We start from the raw sequence: 19,702 nt of genomic DNA on the forward strand, positions 1-19,702 counted from the left end.
TATGGTAGTTGGCTCGAGTATAGCATATCAAAAGAAAGTGCATTTTGTTTATATTGCTACTTATTTAAAGATGAGGTACGAAAACAAGGTGGTAGTGATGCATTTGTGAAAGAAGGGTTTAGTAGTTGGAATAAGCCAGATAGATTGCTTACTCATATGGGTAAACCACCCAACAGTACTCATATTATTGCTGCTCAGATGTGTGAGGATTTGATGAATCAAAACCAATCTATAGTACATGCTCTGTTTAAGCAAGATGATAAGGTGAAAAGTGAGTATCGTATTCACTTAAATGCTTCGATTAATGCTTCCAGATTCTTGTTACGACAAGGATTACCTTTTCGTGGCCATACTGAGAAAGAAGAGGCTGTGAATAAAGGAAATTTCTTGGAGCTTGTGAAATACACAGGAGAACAAAACGATGCTATACGTAAGGTTATTTTGAATAATGCTCCAGGAAATAACCATATGATTTCTCCAGTGATTTCAAAAAGATATTGTCCATTCCTTTGCAGAAGAAGTACGACAAGCTATTTTAAAAGAAATAGGCCATGATGTGTTTGGTTTGCTGGTTGATGAGTCTGCTGATTCTCATAAAGAGAAGATGGGTGTTGTTTTACGGTTTGTTGATAAAAGAGGAGCAATCGAAGAAAGATTTATTGGAGTTGTTCATGTAAAAGAAACATCTTCACTAGCTCTAAAGTCTGCTATAGATGATTTGTTTGCTAGATATGGGATGAGCCTTAAAAATGTGAGAGGGCAAGGTTATGATGGAGCTAGTAATATGAGAGGTGAGTTCAATGGATTGAGATCATTGGTTGCTAGAGAAACTAGTTCAGCATATTATGTTCATTGTTTTGCTCATCAGCTTCAGCTAGTCGTGGTGGCAGTTGCAAAAAAACACTTTGATATTGCTGATTTTTTTGATAAGATTTCTACATTGTTGAATGTTGTTGGGGCTTCTTGTAAGAGACATGATATGTTTCGAGAAATTCAACGTGAAGATTTAGAAAAAAGAAATCAGCAGCGGTGATGTTAAGACTGGGACAAGACAAAATCAGGAACGTTTTCTTTATCAAGACCTGCAAATACTCGTTGGGGTTCTCATCACAAAACATTGTTGAGGCTGGAAGAATTGTTTTCTACTATCATTAAAGTTCTTGAGTATATCCAGGATGAAGGCATAGAAGACGTAAAGAAACATCAAGCATATGGTCTTCTCAGATATTTTCACACATTTGATTGTGTGTTCTATTTGCATCTAATGTTGTTGATTTTGGGGTTCACTGCAAATTTGCCATTGGCTTTGCAACAGAAAGATCAAGATATTTTGAATGCTATGTCACTGGTAGAATCCACTAAGCGAGAACTGCAGAAGCTTAGAGATGATGGTTGGGAATTGCTTATGGCTAAGGTTGCTTCTTTTTGTAAGAAACACGATGCTGAAATTCTTATCATGGAAGAAGATTTTATTGATCCTAGGAGGCCAAGAAAGAGAACCAACATAACCAATATGCATCCTTATAAGGTCAACTGCTTTTGTACAGTTCTGGATTTGCAAATTCAAGAGTTTAATGATCGTTTTACAGAGGTAACCACTGATCTACTTATTTGTATGGCTTCTTTAAATCCGATTGATTCATTCCATGGGTTTGACAAGGAGAAGTTGGTGAGATTAGCTAAGTTCTATCCAGATGATTTTAGCTATGGTGAGCTTTTATCTTTAGAGCAGCAACTTGAAATCTACATCGATAATATACGCAGAGATGAGAGGTTTAAGAATGTGGAGAATCTTGGAGATCTTTCATGTTTGATGGTGAAAACTCAGAAACATATTCCACATCTTTTGGTTTACAGACTTCTAAAGTTAGTTTTAACTTTACCGGTTGCCACCGCAAGTGTCGAAAGATGTTTTTCAGCAATGAAACTAGTGAAGACAGCTGCACGTAATCGAATTGGAGATCATTTTCTAAGTGATTTTATGGTTTGCTTTATCGAAAAAGAATTGTTTGACTCAGTTTCAAATGAGAAAGTGATAGAAAGATTTCAAAAGATGAATGAGTGTAGAGTTGTTTTTTAAAAGTTGTTTTTTTATCATATTTGCTGGATTTTTTACTGCAAATTTAATAAAATATTAATTTTTGTTTTAATTAATTATATGTTAAATTTTGCACCCACTGTATTTATTTTCTAGATCCGCCACTGGTTCTGTTTATGTACTGATGCATGTGTTTCTGGGAAATTATGTACTGATTGGTCTATGTACTGATGTATGTGTGGCTGCCCTTTGCTCATCGCTTGTCTATATTGATTATGTGCCTAAGAGAACAAATAATAAAGTTTCCTTTTCTTACTCTAGTTGTCTTTAGCTTATAACTTTGGCTACCAATCTTTATAAAGAAGTAAACTACATGAGTCATTTACGTACCATCACCACTATTTTTAAGTTTTCCTAGGCGTATGGTTTGTTACACGTTAAATTTCTAGCTGGATCTTGCTGTCTGACATGGAACCTGCTCCATATAAATCGTTAGTAATGTTTAGAAACCTCGAGATCAGGTTCAGGAGATGTTCATGACACATGTGTGAATGAGTGATTGCAATATTCTCACTACCGATGATATTTATCCGAAATGGACAACTTTTATCCAATCTATTCTAATACTAGTCCTATACCACAAGGGCCGCAAGTAGTTTTATTTGCTCAACGTCAATAAGCTGTCCGAAAAGATGTCGAGCGTGCTTTTGGAGTCTTGCAAGCTCGCTTTGCCATTGTTAAAAATCCAGCGTTGTTTTGGGATAAAGTCAAAATTGGGAAGATTATAAGAGCATGTATCATACTCCATAATATGATAGTAGAAGACGAACGAGATGGATACACTCAATTTGATGAAGACAACAACTGATCTTCTATGCTTCTTTCAAATAATTCTCGTTTATTGTAATAATCTTTGTTTTCATGTTTTTATTTAAAAGTCTATGTTTAAAATGTTATCTTTTATTATGTTTTATGTAATAAAAAAAATTTAATTTTAATAAAAAAATGTTTAATATTATTTTATTTTTAAGAACCCCAAAATAAGAAACTTGCAATGGAGACATAAAAAGTTCGAGTTTCTTAACCAAGTCTCTTAATCAACTTTATTCCTTAAATACTATTAAAAAAATAAGAAACCCATCATGAGGTTGTGGAATAAAGATGCTCTTAGAGTATGATTAACCCGAGGTTTTTAGGATGGATTTCTTAACGGAAATTAAGAAACTGTTTCTTAACTTTTAACTAAAAAATTTAAGAACCGGCTCTTAAATAAAGACTTTAAGAACCGGTTCTTAAATAAGGACTTTAAGAACCGGTTCTTAGAGCATGATTAACCCGGAGTTCTTAGGATGGGGTTCTTAGTGAAAGTTAAGAAACTGTTTCCTAACTTTTGCTAAAAACTCCACTCTAAGAACCCCGGGTTAATCATAGTTTTATATATTCAAATTCTACTTCAAAGCCATATACATAGATGCATATTTTTTTAGTATTCACATCAACATCAGTCCAGTCCACAAATATATCGCACCAGGCCAAATGGGCCACGGTCGAAGTAGTATACTCTGTTTTGTAAAAGTTTTTTTCTGTCTTTAAATTTTCTATGTAAATTTCTATATTTAAGTTGTTATGCCTATTAATATTCTTTTGTAATTTTGTTATTGACTATAATATTTAAAATAAATATTTATATATTTTTCTTTATAAAAAAGAGAATTTGCGCTGCACACACAAAACTTATAAGGTAATTAGGTCTATACCGTTTTTACATCTTCGAAGCATCTAGAACGTGTGTAATTGACGTTACTAACCTTTTTCTCTTCCTTCGTAAAGTAACCGGTTACCTCTTGTCTTTGTAATATATATTTTTTAATTTCATTACCCAAACGGACACGCATCTAATGTGTCAGGCAAGTTGAAGTTTTGCATTTTTCGAAACTTCCCTATTTGGTAGTTGTTATCGAATACCGTGATTCTCTCCGTCTTTTTTTACTATATTATCCACCATCGATCCTCTGTTCTTTTCATTCCAAACAGTTTCAAAACAGATCTAGATTCCACTTCGGTCGTAGTAATCCTTCTATGGATCACATCGATGAATCTCTTCCTCCACTACCACTTCCTCCCAGAATGTTTGCGTTAGGGGAAGACCCCGAGGGAGTTAGGGTTACACCTTACCACAAACCCACATGCATTCGCAAAATCCTCAACACACTCGGCCCTGATGAAGTCCGGAGGATTAAGGAGACCCCGTTTGGAAAGCTTGTCGAAATCGCAGATAAACCCCCGCACTCCGGTCGATTTGACCGTTTTCTTATATCAAGAAAGTTGAAAGTGGGCAAGAAGAACGAAGTCTGGTTTATATTTGCTGGCAAACCCGTAAGATTCCCAATTAGAGAATTTGCTCTAGTCACAGGGCTCAATTGTCGAAACTACCCGCCGCGTACAAAGAAAAAGAGCTCGAAGAACCTAATAGAGAAGCCTTACTGGGGAGAGCTATTTGGCTCTATGAGGGAAGTCCCTGTCAGTTATGTCATTAGCATGCTAAAGAAGAAGACGGTTGCTGATACAGAAACGAGGATCAAGTATGCCCTGCTTGCTTTGTTGTCAGCCGTCATTCTACCGACATCACATAATCCTAAAATTTTGGAACAACACGCGGAGAAGATAAAAGATATCGATCAGTTTCTTGCTTACCCGTGGGGCCGTGTTTCGTTTGAAATGCTCATTAGTAGTATAAAAGAGAGGGATGAAGTCTCACTCTCACAGAAAACAATTGCACTTAAAGGGTTTGTTCTATCGATACAACTTGTTCTGATAGAAGCAGCTCCTTCACTTACACGAGTCGTGCAAAGTGGGAGTTCCTCCGGTTCCGAACGTGATTGTGAAGACGACGATGACTTTGTCGACGATAATTCCGAGAGAAAGAAATGTATCAATCCGGTGCGTGTACGTGATATTGATTCATCTTTGAAGGTATTTGTCATTAACATCAACGTTAAATCCTGTTTTTGTTACCATTTTTTTTTGTGAAATTTTCTCTGTTACGCAGACGCATGTTGTTTCCATTATTACTGATGGCGTGGAACTCGACAATGTCGAGGAAGGAACCCACATTCCTGAAGACGAGGAGGATATACTTGTGGAAAACATGGAGAAGTGTATTCACGATGGTTTCTCATTCCGGAAGTCCCATTTTCTCGGTGGTGCGACTCTTGCTGATGTCATCCGAATGCGCGAAGAAGCCGCAAAAGAAAACAACACCCGTAAAAAGACCAAGCGGAGTGTGAATGCTAATAGTGCCGACGCTGCCGACCCTGATTATGTTGTCTCCATATTGAAAAGTAGTCTATCTGCGGACCTCTGTCGTATGGAGGAAGAAATTAAAAACCTTGGTCAGATGTTTACGAAATCGCAAAGTCAAATGCGGTCTTACATACAAGAAATGTTTGACACATTTCAGAGGAACATTAGTAATATGATTCCTACCCCGTCCTCTGGGAGACACGCTGATCCTCCGCATGCTCGTCAAGCAGAGACAACTTTCAGCAGAGAGAAGACAACCACGGAGCCCAATCCCGGTGCACCGCCTAATGTTCCTATAGCACCTGCGTCTGACAAGAGGAATAAGTCAACGGTAGGGCCCGGTCATTTTGATCCATGTGGCAGCATACAGGACGCTATTCATTTTGCAGACCACGTGTCCCCACTGTCCGCAGATGTAAGCTAGAAGGAAAAAGTCATTATCAACATCCTTACCCTTATCGTTGTTCCACTTGGCTTACGCATACATATTTGTTGTCAGGTTAATATGGGCGATGCCTCTCTAAACGAAGAAGGCAGCCCCGAAAAATGCAATGATGGTAATAACGATCTTAATCCGAGAGAGGAGCAGGTTTGGTCTTTTAGCAACACTCCTTTCTTATTTTAGTATGTACTATCTCGCTAACACTCACCGATGTAGGTCCCTCCCGCTTATTCCTCTGCTGACGGAGAAGCTCGGGAGGTTGAGGAAGAGGATCCTGAAGATGCGGTGGACATGATCAACAGTCCACCCTTGACACAACCTGCACAATCGGATTTCACGGTGAACCATCATTCTCTTCACCGATAATTAATTTATTGAGGTATATAACTAGATGGTCGTCGAGGAGTTGCAATGCTATCATGGTCATGTACTAGCGTAATTTTTTTCTTACCGTTATGTAAAGAGTTTTTAGCATGCTAAAAACCCGTTTACTTTGTCCAGGAACATGCTAACATCACCACCGCGGGGACGGGTTCAAGTCCTGCAGAAAGTGGCAAACGAACGTCATCTAGTTCTTCCGACAGCAACCCACCACCTCCCATTGTCACCCCTCAACCGAGTTCCTGTTTGGTTAGCATACCATTGATGTTTTTGTTAAACAATTTTTGATTTTGTTTCTTAATACATTAACGTGGTCACTCATTTGTTGTTTGTTTATTGAAAGGATAATGCACAGTCTAATTTGGCCTTCCCAAAGCCTACATTCTCGCTAGGACTAACGCAAGAAGAACGCTATCTTAGTAAAACAGATCTGGTGGACGCTGATGAATCATTGGAAGAGGGTGCATCCATTTCTCTCAATGACGACCAAGAACCGTTTCCAGCAAACAGGAAAAGTAAGAGACAGAAAGTTGTGCCCCGTAGCCTCGTCGGAGACTATCAGTGCGATAAACGATTCCTTACCCGAGCTTGGGAGGCCCATGTTAACGTTATGCATCGTGGCCCGGTAATTGACTATGCGGCTAAAGCTGGTGCTCTGGCAGAAAAGCTCCAAAAAGAATTGTCAGTTCTTCACCTCTAACTTACAACTATCTTATTTCAATATTCACTGGACCTTTTTATCCGGCTAACACTTAAGTTTTAACTCCAATTTTTTCTTTGCAGTGTCATCGACGTTAGTGGTCAAAGTTTAGACAGCAGCGACCTGTCTGCAATTCTTGCGAGAGCTTCCCACTTAACTGCCAAGGTATTATTACAGTTTCTGTCGTTTTTAAGTAACCACTGGGTTTCATGTCAACTCTTTGTGCATTGGACCTTTTTTTTCAGGTGATGGATGTTCTCATCCATCATACTCGATCCTTGATAGAAGCACTATCCGAAGAGCGTCAACCCGGCACCGTTGTTTTACTGGACACGAAGTTTGTTTCCCTACTGTCAGAGACTTTCGTCAAGTTCTCCAAGTGTGCTAAGAAAGAAAGCTATCGGTTCCCAACGTCTTTGCTTCAATACCTTTGTCTCGATTGCCCTATCACCGAAGCTACTCGCATATACTTCCCTTTCAACTTCGACAAAAAGCATTGGGTAGGTGTCTGTGTCGACTGCTCCCTTTCAAAGGTTGTAGTGTTAGACTGCAACACTTCTCTCAGGACAGACGGGATGATCAACAAAGAAATCCGTCCCATTTCCGAAATGTTTCCCTTCCTTCTCAGGCGTGCGGCCAGACAAGTGTTTTCGAAAAATCCAAAGGCACTAACCATTGAGAGACCTCGTATCCTCCCCCAGAACCACAACCCTTTGACTCCAGCTTCACCTCAATCCTTTTTATACAAGCACACGCAGTTGCAGGTCTTGATCTATGCAAATGCATCACACCCGATGTGCTTGACGTCGAGGTCCAAAAGACAGCTGCGATGGTCTACGAAGAAAACGTTGGGGTCCTTTGATTATGTTTATTCGTCTCTGCATCATTTTTTTTTTTGTTACTCTGTTTCGTTGGACTTTGGCTTTTTGGTTGTTTTGTCCCTTTTCCAGTCTTTATGTTATCTCGGACTCTTCTAATGTTGCATCGGTTGCAATTAATGAATGATATCTTCTTTTCTTCTCTGAGTGATTTTTCCTTCTACTACACTCTAACCGGTTACTTATTTTGCTATATCACGTTGTTTGATCAATAAGTGAACTATGCTCGAACTTAGCAAATTGGATGTGCTCCGTTAGTTTACTATCAACTCTACTTTAAACTTGTGTACAGATTCATAGCTCCCCAAAAAATTCGAAGACACAAGAAAACAACCAAAGTCGTTGCCGTCTCTATGGCTTGAGTCCAAAATTCCTCTTCAAACTTTGTTAGCAAGCTAAAGTATCCCTAATAATTTCTCGTTTCAATTTATGAATCTAACTCCGCTATCCACTCAACATAAATAAAATTTTCCATTTAAAATTTATCTTATGTGAAATACGTTCATATTTTTAGTTGGGTAACGAAACTGTAGAGACATGTCAGAATCTTGAAGTTTGTTTGGGCCTTCACCAATCAAACGTGTAGCCGGCTAACTGATCATCACAGACGATTAATTCTTTTTGGGCCTAGACTATGCTAGGGCAGAAACCCGTTTTTAGATGTCTTATAACCGAAACGGCATCGTTATGTCCCTCTACTTGTCTTGTTCTTTTATTTGTAAACAACCTCGATTCTGTCAATATTTCCGGGTCTTGAATTCTTGAACATTCCAATAAGAATGTCGACCTCCGCGAACCCTAGCTCTTCAACTGTTTCAGGTAATTGGAATACATTACTGTAGATTAGTTACATTGAAGCTCTTTTCAGTCGATCAACTTCGACTACTGTAACTGTAGTTTCAACTTTTCAGGCGGCAGGAATGGTGGTAGTCGTCGACGGGAGAAGCAGAGGGGCCTACCGAAATTCTGCCGCTGCGGTGAAGAAGCAACTATCAAGACTTCCGAAACAGCAAAGAACCCGGGGAGGCTCTTCTACGGTTGTCCCAACGGATCTGAAGGCGTAATTACCTCTATTTTATCTACTTATGCGTATTCAATTTAGTGATTGGTGGGCTTCTTTCGATGCGGTTCACTAATGTGTAGCTAATATAACACAGGACAAATACCATTTGTTCACCTGGACTGACGAACGGGTTGTGGAAGAGGTGGAGGATTTAAAGTGCTTGGTTTCCGATCTAGAAGCGGAGCTGTCGGCGGTCAAAGCTGATGTCGCTGGTCTGGAGAAACAGGTCGAACATAGCATGGTTATGATTGGGATAGCGAGGAATCGTTGCTGTACTATTTTGTGAATTTAATGTTGTTTTAATATTCTCTTATCATTTTGGTTATCCTGCTACTCTATCTTATCTAATGTTTAATGTTTTGCTTTCAAATTAAATATTGTTCTATCATGTTGTTTTGTATGCCCAGATCAACAATAGACATTGTTTAACAGGCTACAAATTTATAGTGGTTATGTTATCAAACTTCTTCTCTTTGTTAAACCGGTTATTAATACTTGTCACACGATGTGTGTTCAGAACAACAACACTATGATCTTAGTTAGCAAAGGATTTGAGATTCATTTTCCAACTATTATGTGTGAGTCACGATGCTTAGCTTGCCAAATTACTTGCTCTGACCAAAGTACTTGACTTTCAAATTCATCTTCTTAATTTTGTTAGCAAGTCCACAAATAATACTCTTCTAATCATTCATATAACTTAGTTAGCAAGCCAACATATATACTTAACAAACTGAATAACTCCTTTCAAGAAACGTCTTCAATTTATTTTGCTAACATGTATTCGTACACACAAGTCACGAGATTCACTTCAACTCGACACTAAACTACGCATAATGATACATTCTTATAAATATTGTTAGATCACTTGTTTATTACACTTTCTCGAAACTCATTTTTCAAATCATACGAATATATTGCTACGATTTGGAATGGTGTTTTACACAGCATGCCTACTAAAATCAAGAATGATAGGAAGTTAAAGTTGTGTCTGTCATTTTGTCAATACGCGTAGCCCGGCAACTATTGGTTTAACAAGTAGAATAATAAAGTGCAGCATGCTACAACGAACACACGTATGGAGGAAATTTTTTATTTTTTTCATACATGGCAATACAACCTTAATCCTACAACCCTTTCATGAAGAGAACAAGTACCAACATAATATCACACAAGATAATTAGTCAAGCCACATCATGATTCCGCCACTTTCCATTACAACTCGTCTGTTGCCTTAAAACCCCTCCACAATCCATCCCTTTCGTTTTATATAGCTTCCTTGCAAGTGGCTTTGTTGTGTCCAAAACCCTTGCACCGGCTGCACACCGTCCTTCTGCGCATGCGCTTCATCTGTAAAACATATTTCAAGTTAGCTCTTCTAAAATATGTTTGCATCGATAATCATTTCATTACATTGTCAAATCGGTTTCCACTTACAATCTTCTCCCCCCTTGAAAAGAACCTTTGCTTCTTCGGCCTCCCTGGTGGTCGCCTTGTCAAAGGAGGACACAACCGCATTCCACCGAAATCAGTGACCAAATCAGACAATCCAGTGAAGTCAGGCACTGGCAAAACGCTCCCTGCATATGCAGACCTGAGTTTCTCAATCGTATAAGCAGGCGAAACCAATGAATCAACACCAATCTTTCCTTTAATTGCTGAAGCTATACCGTGAGAGCACGGTATAGAAAGCATCTGGAATTCACCGCAGCTACAAGTTTTGTTGACCAGATCAACATGAAAACCTGCTCCGTTTTCGTTCCTCACCTCATACTCATCCTCTGCTATCATAGTAACCAGGTATCCACCAGTGTGCTCAAAATTGTCGGTAACAATACCCGAGACCTTAGGTGTAAGTGCTCCACTATTCTTTTCCGCCGCCTCCCGACGAGATGCAAACCAAGCAGTCAACTTCCCACGAATGAACTCAATCAACGGTATCACCGGATATTCTCTGGCTTCACGCAACACCGAATTCCAAGATTCCGCGAGATTACTCGTCATTACATTGTAACGATTACCTGAGAAATGCGACCTGGCCCAATGCTCCACCCCAACATCTAGCAGATACTCTGCACATTTTGGATCCATTGTCTTAATCTCATTGAAGATGCTATAAAATTCTTGCAGCCTGAACGCCCTTGCAGCCTTGGCGACTAGATACTCCAAGTGACGAGCCTTGAAGTTGGAACGAATGTTTCTCTTCAGATGAACAACACAAATACAGTGGCCTGCTGAAGGGAAAACCTGTAGACACAACAACTACATTGTTAGCCTTACTCGCAATAATGGTAGACACACAAATAAATGAAAATAGAATATAAACTCTATTCTACCTTGCTAACCGCTTTGAAAATTGAGGTGTGTCTATCAGATACAAACACTAATCCCTCGCTCCCGGTTACAAAAACAGACAACTGTTTGAAAAACCATTCCCAAGACATATCGTTCTCGCTGTCAACAATGGCGAACGCAAGCGGAAAAATCTGATAGTTCCCATCTTGAGCGAATGCAGTTAGTAAACAACCAGCATATTTTCCTTAGTGTGTTCCATCAACGACAACGACTTTCCTCATAAATGCGTATCCTTCAACAGACGCACCAAAGGCCACAAACATATATTTGAACCAGCTTGCACCACCTTCAACCGGTTCTGTCAACAATTCTGTAATTGTTCCGGAGTTTGCAGCTGCAAGTCGGTGTAGGTAGTCAGGCAGCTGACTGTATGATGATTGACTAGTCCCCTTCGCCTTGTCAATGGCCACATCTCTAGAATGCCACGCCTTCCAGTATGATATATCTACATCATGGTCACCACGCATCATCTGTCTTATCTCCCTTGGCTTTGGCCCCCCGCAAGAACCACCGAACTTACTTCTCATGAGCTCTCCAATCACCGAAGATGTGGCTTGGGTCTGGTAGCCTCCGCGCTCATCCACGGTACACAAATGGTCAGGCACGACCTTTCTTATCTCGAAAACATCAGCCTCCTTGAGCTTCACTGCATACACCCTCCATGGGCAATCGTCCCCACAACATTCCAAAACCATTAGCCCTGGCTCCGACTTCCGACTCCTGTATTGGAACTTCCTGCTTATAGCATAAAGCGCCATATGTTGCTTGAATGCATCTCTATTCCTGAACATCATTCCCACGGCAACTTCGTTGCCATAATTTCCAATGTCCTCTGTATAAAACAATGTTAGAGCGTCACAAGTAACTACAAAACTCTAATCTCGAATTTCAGGTAAACACGAACAACATATACGCCAAAGCAATGTTTTACTTTGCTAACTTGTAATCAATTTTTTGGGTATACGCTACAGCAATGTTGACAACAATGTTATACGCTACAACAATGTTTTACTTTGCTAACTGCAATGGTATACGCTACAGCAATGTTTTACTTTGCTAACCAGCAATGTTCTAAAATGATTAGCATGCTAAAAAGGTTTGTTCATGACTATTGAAAGAGATTACCGATTGTCTTATATTAAAAATTCAGCCATCCACACCAACAACAGTTATGATTATAGACTTCTAACTTGTACTCAATGTAGTCGACATCTTAAATGATTAACATGTTAACTTGTACCACCGAACTTACTTCTAACTTGTACTTTGCTAACTTGTAATCAATATTTTTACGAGTTCTAAAATGATTAGCATGCTAAAACGGTTTGTTCATGACTATTGAAAGAGATTACCGTTTGTCTAATATTAAAAATTCAGCCATCGAAACCAACAACGGTTATGATTATAGACCTTACAACAAAACATCTAAACCGGAAGAAACAGACTCTACATACCCATACATAAGTTTAGCATTACATCCAACGGTCCCGACAACATAATTTCAGCAACATAAAACACAACACAAAAAGCATTTGGACTAACGGAAAACAGAACCCCAAAAGAACCACAAGAAAGACTCAACACCCACCGTCAGTGGTACTTCCCTCTGAAGATGTTTCTGTTGCTCTGTTAACAGCACGGCTTGTTCCACCCTCTTTCACCGCGCAGCACATGGCTAATTCATCATAGATGGTAGCGTCGCATCTGAAACAGTCCTTCCACTACCAGCCACAGCGGTGGAATCTAATACAAGTCCCTGGGCCGCTACCAGCTCTGCCACAAATTCATATATTAACAACAAACTTATTCCTGCTACTTTCAGTTATAATGCTATGAGAAGATTTCTAGATATTAACGCTCAAAAATATAATTGCTCACCTCTGCTGGGTCCATGGATGATGGGAGATTCCTCATTTCCAACTTGCACATTATTCGGGAGCTTGACTTGGTGACGACCAGTAGTCAAGATAAGATCGGTTGACCCCGTCGATGACCCCCCTCCATCGTCAACGCGAACAGCGTCTGCAGTGGGGGTGACAACATTGTTGGCCAACGCAATGTTGTCGGTCACCCCAACCTCGACACCCACATTCATATTCTCTGCTTCCATAACAACATTCGTTTCTCCTGCAAGCGCCACCTCCTCATTAGCGAGTCCTTCCCAAAACATCATCCCATTTTCCACTCTTGCTTCACTAGGGAGGGGTGAGTCCCTGCGAGCTGTGTAATCAACCACGTTCATCCCAACATCCCAAAAAATGGGAGGCGCCTCTGCCTGTGCATTACGTCCACTCGGAGCATTTGCAGCAGCGCCCACACCTGCTAAGGCAAAAGCAATTCCTACTTAAGACAGTTTCTTAGCATTATAATTTACATTTTATTCGTTTTTTTATTACCACATTTTAACTTAGCTTTAGCGGGTTAACATATGTACATATTTTAGTACAAAAATTTTTTTTAGTGGCCGTCTTCCGTGTAAAATGTTATCAACCTAAGCAAGATTGGTACCATGCAGGTATGAAGACTACCAAGCTAAACGATAGGTTCAAAACAGACATACAACGATTAGCAAGCTAACAGAAATTTATCTACTTTTAAGACTCTCTTGCAGTTACCATGTATACCGTTTAGCAAGCTAAGAAATAAGCAAATACTTTAATCATCTAATATACCAACTATATCCTATCATTCGTCGACCCAACGTTTGATTCGTTTAATTTTAAGCAGATTATAAATTCATTAACATATGAAAATTAGTTCTGCTCCTTCCATGTTAGACGATAGCATTATTTAAAAGCATGTCACCTTGCATGCAAACGATTAGCTTGCTAAAACTTATTTACCAGACATACAACAAACTAACCTCTAATAGCATGCTAACAAAAAATTTAACAATTGGCAGGCTAACAAATAAGTGCTAAACATACGCATAGCTTGCTAACAGGTACTCTTCCACCATAAAAACACATTTCCAAACCTATTACCTGTTCGCACAGTTGGTTGAGTTCCATCACCCATCTCATCATCATCGTCATCCAGCTCTATTATCTCCCTCGGTGGTGGGGTTCTACGGTTCCGGTTCACCAGAAAGTTGTCAGCGAAAGACATTTCTAATGAAACTCTGTGAAAAAGGAGCATTCCTTCCTCGGGGAATATGGCATTCATAACCCTCTCCGTCTGGGCTCCACGATCTCCAAACACAAGACCTGCATAGTTTTCATTATTCGTCTACTTAAACACCAAACACAGTACAAAACCGGAAAAAAAACCAAATGTATCCTTTATTAACACACTTACTTTCATAAGCGGCTCTCGAGTTATCCGTTGCGCACTCGTCAAACACATACGAAGTAGCTCCAATAGTAAAATTTGTCCGACACAGAAATTGATACTCCGCTACCCCTTTTGCTCCTATGGTGACAAGGAGAGCAAGCTCGTCCAACCAAGTCCTCACATTCAGCACCATAGAGAGTTGAGCAGTGTCATTGATCGTCAATGGAGGTGTTTTGTTCCCATGTGGGACGAGCAGCCGGAGTTCGCGGTCCGAGACTGTAACGGCGGCGCACGAGTTGGTTTACCACCTCAAAGCTTGCACTTTTACTCACCAACACCCTATAACCGTAATCTTCTGGGTCCGTCATGAAATCCCACTCTTGATCAACACTCATCTTCCATTCCCCCCTCCAAAGACGCACACAACGAACCATCCTTGTAATCAGAGACAAAAAATAACAAACAAAATAAGTTTGGATCGGCTAAAACAATTAAATGCGAGTAATGATATATATGTGATTGCATGCAAGCCATTAATGTCAGGTGATAACAATGATTTAGTATTAAGACACGACACAACAACATCAGATCAGTGAAAGGAAGTAAATGCATTGTGAAGAACATTCTATTATTTAAGAATGTCGGTAATAAATACCTTGAGTTTTGTCGCTGAATCTCTGAGTGTTTATTGCAGCAGCTCTCGGCTGTCTTCCTTTTATAGAGGATCCCCACAAGAAGTTTCGGTTCGACTCCCCCTCACAAACTTCTCGCATGCCGACACAAGATCTTTTGCACCGATCTTCCTCAACATGGAGACGTCGTGACAATGCAACGACGCAGCTCATTGGCCACGCTCGTTTATAGCCGCCCTAACCTAAAGTAACGGCGGGATAAATACTAGGTTAATCATTACACCTTTTACCTATTTACTCTTTCTTTATTTATATAATTCGATTAACCTGATGACCCGATGTAACCGGTTACGTCGTCATTCTCTTTCTTATTAGGCATAAGGATACTATCGACATTTCTCATCTCATGGATGTTTTCTAAAGCCCACAATTTTGTTTCCTTCTGCATTCCCCTAATTTGTAACTTCTTATGGGATTTTGGCCCAATTCACTCTATAAAAAATTACCCATGGTAAATGAGTATATTGACGGATTTGCCAAAAAAAGATGAATAATGACGGAGTGGGGCCCAGGAGCATCTAGAGAATAATAATAATGGATGGGTTCCAAGTAAGAACGCATTAACCCACTTTGAATCGAATAATGCAACAAAAATTGTCAACGGCTGTACGGTCTCTTACTGTACGGTCATTTCATTTTGGTAACATCTAACGCATTAACCCATTTAGAAATTTATCTTCACACTTTATTTGTGTCTTTGTTTTACTTATGTCCCGACTCAAACTGGTTAACAACAATTTCGAAGGATTCCCCACACGCAAAAAAAAAAGCTGCTTTAAAACTATCTTCTTCATCATGTCATTTGATTTGAGTGGTTAATAGTTTAGAACATTTAATCTGATCATTTTCCTAGCTCAAATATATGAAATATTTTCACACTACGTACTAATCAACTCGTTACGATTCATTTCACGTGTACCATTTCTTTCGTAATCTCATTTTAAATAACGGCAACTGAAATTTGGTTAATTATTAATTCAGATAATAATTCAGGATTATATATCTGACCTATATACTAGGTGTCTGGATCAAACAATTACATTTAGAGAAGAAATCACTGAATCACTGTATAACTATTTACAATATATAGACCATGATTAACCCCGGTCTCTTAACTGGGGTTCTTATCTTCGGCTAAGATACGGTTCTTATCCAAAAAGTGTAAAAAAAAATATCAAATCATGAGTTAAAAACCTCAAATAAGAGGTCGGGGTTAATCATGATCTAAGTTGTCAATTTCAGTGCCAAAAATATATAAGTTGCCAACTTCAGTGCCCCATTCAGCTTAGACGTTGTCATATTTAAATCACATAGTTATACAAAGGCAAGTCTCATTTCCAAAGTTACCTCTGAGGAGTGTTTGGGTTGGTCGTGCTTGAATTTTCGGTCTAGATCATGATTGGGTAAGGTTGTTGGAAGCTACAAGAACTGTTGTTTCAAAGTCTGAGAACACCTTGTTTCTCAATAGTTCGTGTTATTTGGCTCTCGTCCTTGATCAATGCCGGGTTCTTTGACCCGAGCCGGTTTCTTGGCTTAGCTGGATTGTGGGTTGTTTTCCACTATTGTTTTGGATCCAATTCATTTCGTCGTTGTCTCTGTTATCTAGTTTAATTTATGCATTTTGCTACAATTTTTCATTATCATAAATTTGAAAATTTAATATAAAATTAACATTTACCAAAAAGAAAAGGTCTCATTTCGAAGTATAGCATTCCTCTTACAGTCTCATTTGCGTCCAAAAAAGTAGAAGATAATACTGAATAACCGTTATGCCAAAATTTCAGTATCTAACAGTACTATATATGATGCGTATAATATATAATATATGTAGAGCCGTGGATATAACTTTATTTTCTAGCATATTTTTTTTTAAATATTTTCCCCACTCGTGGTAGTAGTCTTGAACATTTCTGATCATTGCCATGCCATCAGAACATTTCTTAATCACCATTTTCCAGCTGATTACGCCACTAGAGACATCTCGCGTTCCCTGACCGCTGCGGTTGATGCATCCACAAACATTCGACGGCTGTCAATATCGAGCAAGAACCGTGAAACAGCTTCGGTGCTCGGTCTAGCCACCAGCCTCTCCCACGCCACGTCAGCATCCACCTTTGATCTGCGCCTTGTGATAACCGGAGTCGCGTCCAATCTCTGAATGCACCACTTCTTGATCTTTCTCAACCGTTCGATCTTCTCTCTCTGTCTGCAAGCTAACTTAAAAGTATTACTCTTTATTTCATCGACCACTTTATTCAACAGTGCTTCTCTGTCTCCCACACTCAAGAACGGTTCGTTCCTGAAAAATATGTCGAACTCCGGAACTCCGATTGCTTTCTTTATTCCTCTCGAGTAATCAGAATTCGAATAGTCAAAAAAGTTTCTAGCTTCTTCAACCATTCCATTTTGCACCATCTTATCAACTCTCTCAGACACAAACCGGTTCAAAACGGGTAGTGCCACGTCGACCCACAGGAAGCAACAGTCGTACTTTGACCTAAATTTGTAGTCGTCGTCGTCGACTAGAGCCTCAACGTAAGAGTTGGAACCTCCAACGATGATTGGAAGCTTTCCACGGTTAAGAACAGATTCAACAGAGAGATTTGCCATGTGGCAGAAGTTAGCGGCGGTTAAGTCGGCTTGAGGCGGCAAAACACTGAGGAGATGGTGCGGTACCCCACATCTCTCTTCGGTCGTGATCTTGTTAGTGACAATATCGAGACCTTGGTGAACTTGGATCTTGTCAGAGTTTATGATCTCTGCTTGAAAACGTGTGGCTAGATCGACGGAAAGTCGTGACTTGCCTGTTCCGGTAGCGCCCATTATGACCACGACTTTTTCCTTTGGGACGTATGGGTTTAGAGTTAGCATATTGGGACCAAATCTCGCGGGAGAGAAGTCTAAAGTTGTCGAAGGAGGCAATGACTGTTTGCACATTGCCATAGATATCTTCATGATCATGATGATATGTAGATAACTTTACAAATATAAACTTGAGACTTCAGGTGTTTTATATATATTTAGATATGTTTGGTCGACGCTTGTATCGATGTTCAGGTGACTTTGCATGAGGCATATGATTTCATATTTATAAGGGTCACAGACTTGAGGAAAATTAAAGTCTGGACGAATGATCTATTACAAGTTGGGCTCGCTTTTTTTAATTGGTCAAAACCTATTCTTTTTTTATCTTTTACTTTATTCTCCTCTATTTGTTTTAGCCTAGCCAAACATTTGATGCGCGTGCAGTGATGATGATATATTTTGATAATGTGTCAATCAAAGTTAAACTTCTATTACGTTTGATGTGAAGTTAAGATCCTTTTTTGTGTGTGTGGAAAGTTAATTATGATCAGAAGCATTTCCGTTTCTAGATATTCTATATATTATTTGAGTTGAGTGTAAGTTTTTGTTATTAAAATTGGGTTGTATAAGCTCTGGCTTTGTCCTTTGTACACAATTTTGCTTGAAATAAATTTAACTTAGAACTAGATCAGACTGTGCGGTTTTTTTAATAGTAAAATATTTTAGATTATGCAATACAATATATCAATAAATTAATATAATTTAGTGTTACATAATAATTTTTTCGAGGATGGTCTAAATAAAAAAATTACACATGAAATAAGTCATCACTTCTATTTTAATAGTATAGATTAAATTACATTACGCACTAAACATCAACTTAAACTAAAACATACACTAAATAATCATAATCGGTATAGTAAGCATTATATGTATATATATATTCAATATGCCTTGAATTTATATATATAAATAAATCATTTAAAAAGTCATGCAGGTGTGATTCTAAGATTAAATTTTGATATTCTGATATAAGTCTTTCTATTTTTGTTGAACAAAATAAAGATTCTGTTGGACCGCCCATTAATGAAACGGAGAGGCAAAATTGTTTGTCGACCTGCAATGGCCAAGACCTAGGCAACGTCTCTTTAGAGCATCTTTATCCTATAACTCCATTAAGGATCTCTTGAGATAAAATTAATAATATTTAAAACATAAAGGTGTTAAAGAAACTTTGTCAAGAACCTTGAGATTTTAATGTCTGCATTGCAAGTCTCTTGCTTTGGAGTTCTTGAAAATTAAATAATATTGAATATTTATTTAAAAACTTATATTTATTAGTAAATAAAAGACAACATATTAAACATAGATTTTAAATTAAAAACATGAAAACAAAGATTATTAAAATGAACGAGAATTATTTGAAATAAGCATCAGAGATCAATTGTTGTCTTCACCACCTCCAAATCTACGCCATATGTGTTCAACCAAATCATCTTTCAGTTGTTGATGCTTTTGTGTATCACGAATTCTTGTTCGAACACCCATCATATTTGTGATATTTGAAGGGATATCTGTAGAATATGTGAGATCAACATGTGAACTTCCTTGGTCTTCTCCTTGTTGGAACCCTCGAACATCAAATTGAGTGTAACCGTCTCTTTCGTTTTCGACGATCATATTATGGAGTATGATACATGCTCTCATAATCTTCCCAATTTTGACTTTATCCCAACTCCTCGCTGGATTTTTAACAATGCCAAAGCGAGCTT

At 38.8% G+C, this 19,702-nt stretch overlaps 4 protein-coding genes and 1 pseudogene across 4 annotated transcripts; 3 read left to right on the forward strand and 2 right to left on the reverse strand.

The window, feature by feature from the left end:
* The first annotated feature begins 1 nt into the window (after position 1).
* LOC106309238 lies at positions 2 to 1,865 on the forward strand (annotated as a pseudogene).
* Positions 1,866 to 3,928: 2,063 nt separating this feature from the next.
* Positions 3,929 to 7,883, forward strand: LOC106310279. Its single transcript, XM_013747518.1, has 8 exons — positions 3,929 to 5,011; positions 5,088 to 5,756; positions 5,841 to 5,930; positions 6,000 to 6,122; positions 6,285 to 6,413; positions 6,508 to 6,845; positions 6,948 to 7,029; positions 7,110 to 7,883. Exons 1-8 carry the CDS (start codon positions 4,118 to 4,120, stop codon positions 7,839 to 7,841), a joined length of 3,057 nt encoding a protein of 1,018 aa, XP_013602972.1. The 5' UTR covers positions 3,929 to 4,117; the 3' UTR covers positions 7,842 to 7,883.
* Positions 7,884 to 8,468: 585 nt separating this feature from the next.
* LOC106311319 (uncharacterized protein At1g43920, Chloroplastic-like) lies at positions 8,469 to 9,229 on the forward strand. Its single transcript, XM_013748519.1, has 3 exons — positions 8,469 to 8,561; positions 8,654 to 8,802; positions 8,900 to 9,229. The coding sequence occupies exons 1-3, from the start codon at positions 8,522 to 8,524 to the stop codon at positions 9,089 to 9,091; spliced, it is 381 nt and encodes a 126-aa protein (XP_013603973.1). The 5' UTR covers positions 8,469 to 8,521; the 3' UTR covers positions 9,092 to 9,229.
* An 842-nt stretch (positions 9,230 to 10,071) lies between these two features.
* Positions 10,072 to 12,833, reverse strand: LOC106309239. Its single transcript, XM_013746291.1, has 5 exons — positions 12,749 to 12,833; positions 11,373 to 11,992; positions 11,142 to 11,291; positions 10,243 to 11,052; positions 10,072 to 10,155 (listed from the first exon to the last, which is right to left on the reverse strand). Exons 1-5 carry the CDS (start codon positions 12,831 to 12,833, stop codon positions 10,072 to 10,074), a joined length of 1,749 nt encoding a protein of 582 aa, XP_013601745.1.
* Positions 12,834 to 16,823: 3,990 nt separating this feature from the next.
* LOC106309827 (adenylate isopentenyltransferase 3, chloroplastic-like) lies at positions 16,824 to 18,186 on the reverse strand. The gene has a single exon (XM_013746963.1). It carries the CDS (start codon positions 18,084 to 18,086, stop codon positions 17,088 to 17,090), a length of 999 nt encoding a protein of 332 aa, XP_013602417.1. The 5' UTR covers positions 18,087 to 18,186; the 3' UTR covers positions 16,824 to 17,087.
* Positions 18,187 to 19,702: the final 1,516 nt, after the last annotated feature.

The sequence above is a fragment of the Brassica oleracea genome, chromosome C8 (assembly GCF_000695525.1).
Source record: "Brassica oleracea var. oleracea cultivar TO1000 chromosome C8, BOL, whole genome shotgun sequence".
Lineage (NCBI taxonomy): Eukaryota > Viridiplantae > Streptophyta > Magnoliopsida > Brassicales > Brassicaceae > Brassica > Brassica oleracea.

What these genes read in the sequence shown, in the direction of transcription:
- LOC106309239 (XM_013746291.1), bottom strand. Translation starts at nt 12,833, where the DNA reads ATGTGCTGCGCGGTGAAAGAGGGTGGAACAAGCCGTGCTGTTAACAGA. An exon ending in GATACGCATTTATGAGGAAA is followed by an intron (nt 11,292 to 11,372) that starts GTCGTTGTCGTT and finishes GGGAACTATCAG; the next exon opens with ATTTTTCCGCTTGCGTTCGC. An exon ending in TTTCAAGGGGGGAGAAGATT is followed by an intron (nt 10,156 to 10,242) that starts GTAAGTGGAAAC and finishes TATGTTTTACAG; the next exon opens with ATGAAGCGCATGCGCAGAAG.
- LOC106310279 (XM_013747518.1), top strand. Translation starts at nt 4,118, where the DNA reads ATGGATCACATCGATGAATCTCTTCCTCCACTACCACTTCCTCCCAGA. An exon ending in CTGCACAATCGGATTTCACG is followed by an intron (nt 6,123 to 6,284) that starts GTGAACCATCAT and finishes TACTTTGTCCAG; the next exon opens with GAACATGCTAACATCACCAC. An exon ending in CTTCCCACTTAACTGCCAAG is followed by an intron (nt 7,030 to 7,109) that starts GTATTATTACAG and finishes CTTTTTTTTCAG; the next exon opens with GTGATGGATGTTCTCATCCA.
- LOC106309827 (XM_013746963.1), bottom strand. Translation starts at nt 18,086, where the DNA reads ATGATCATGAAGATATCTATGGCAATGTGCAAACAGTCATTGCCTCCT.
- LOC106311319 (XM_013748519.1), top strand. Translation starts at nt 8,522, where the DNA reads ATGTCGACCTCCGCGAACCCTAGCTCTTCAACTGTTTCAG. An exon ending in TAGCTCTTCAACTGTTTCAG is followed by an intron (nt 8,562 to 8,653) that starts GTAATTGGAATA and finishes TCAACTTTTCAG; the next exon opens with GCGGCAGGAATGGTGGTAGT. An exon ending in GTCCCAACGGATCTGAAGGC is followed by an intron (nt 8,803 to 8,899) that starts GTAATTACCTCT and finishes AATATAACACAG; the next exon opens with GACAAATACCATTTGTTCAC.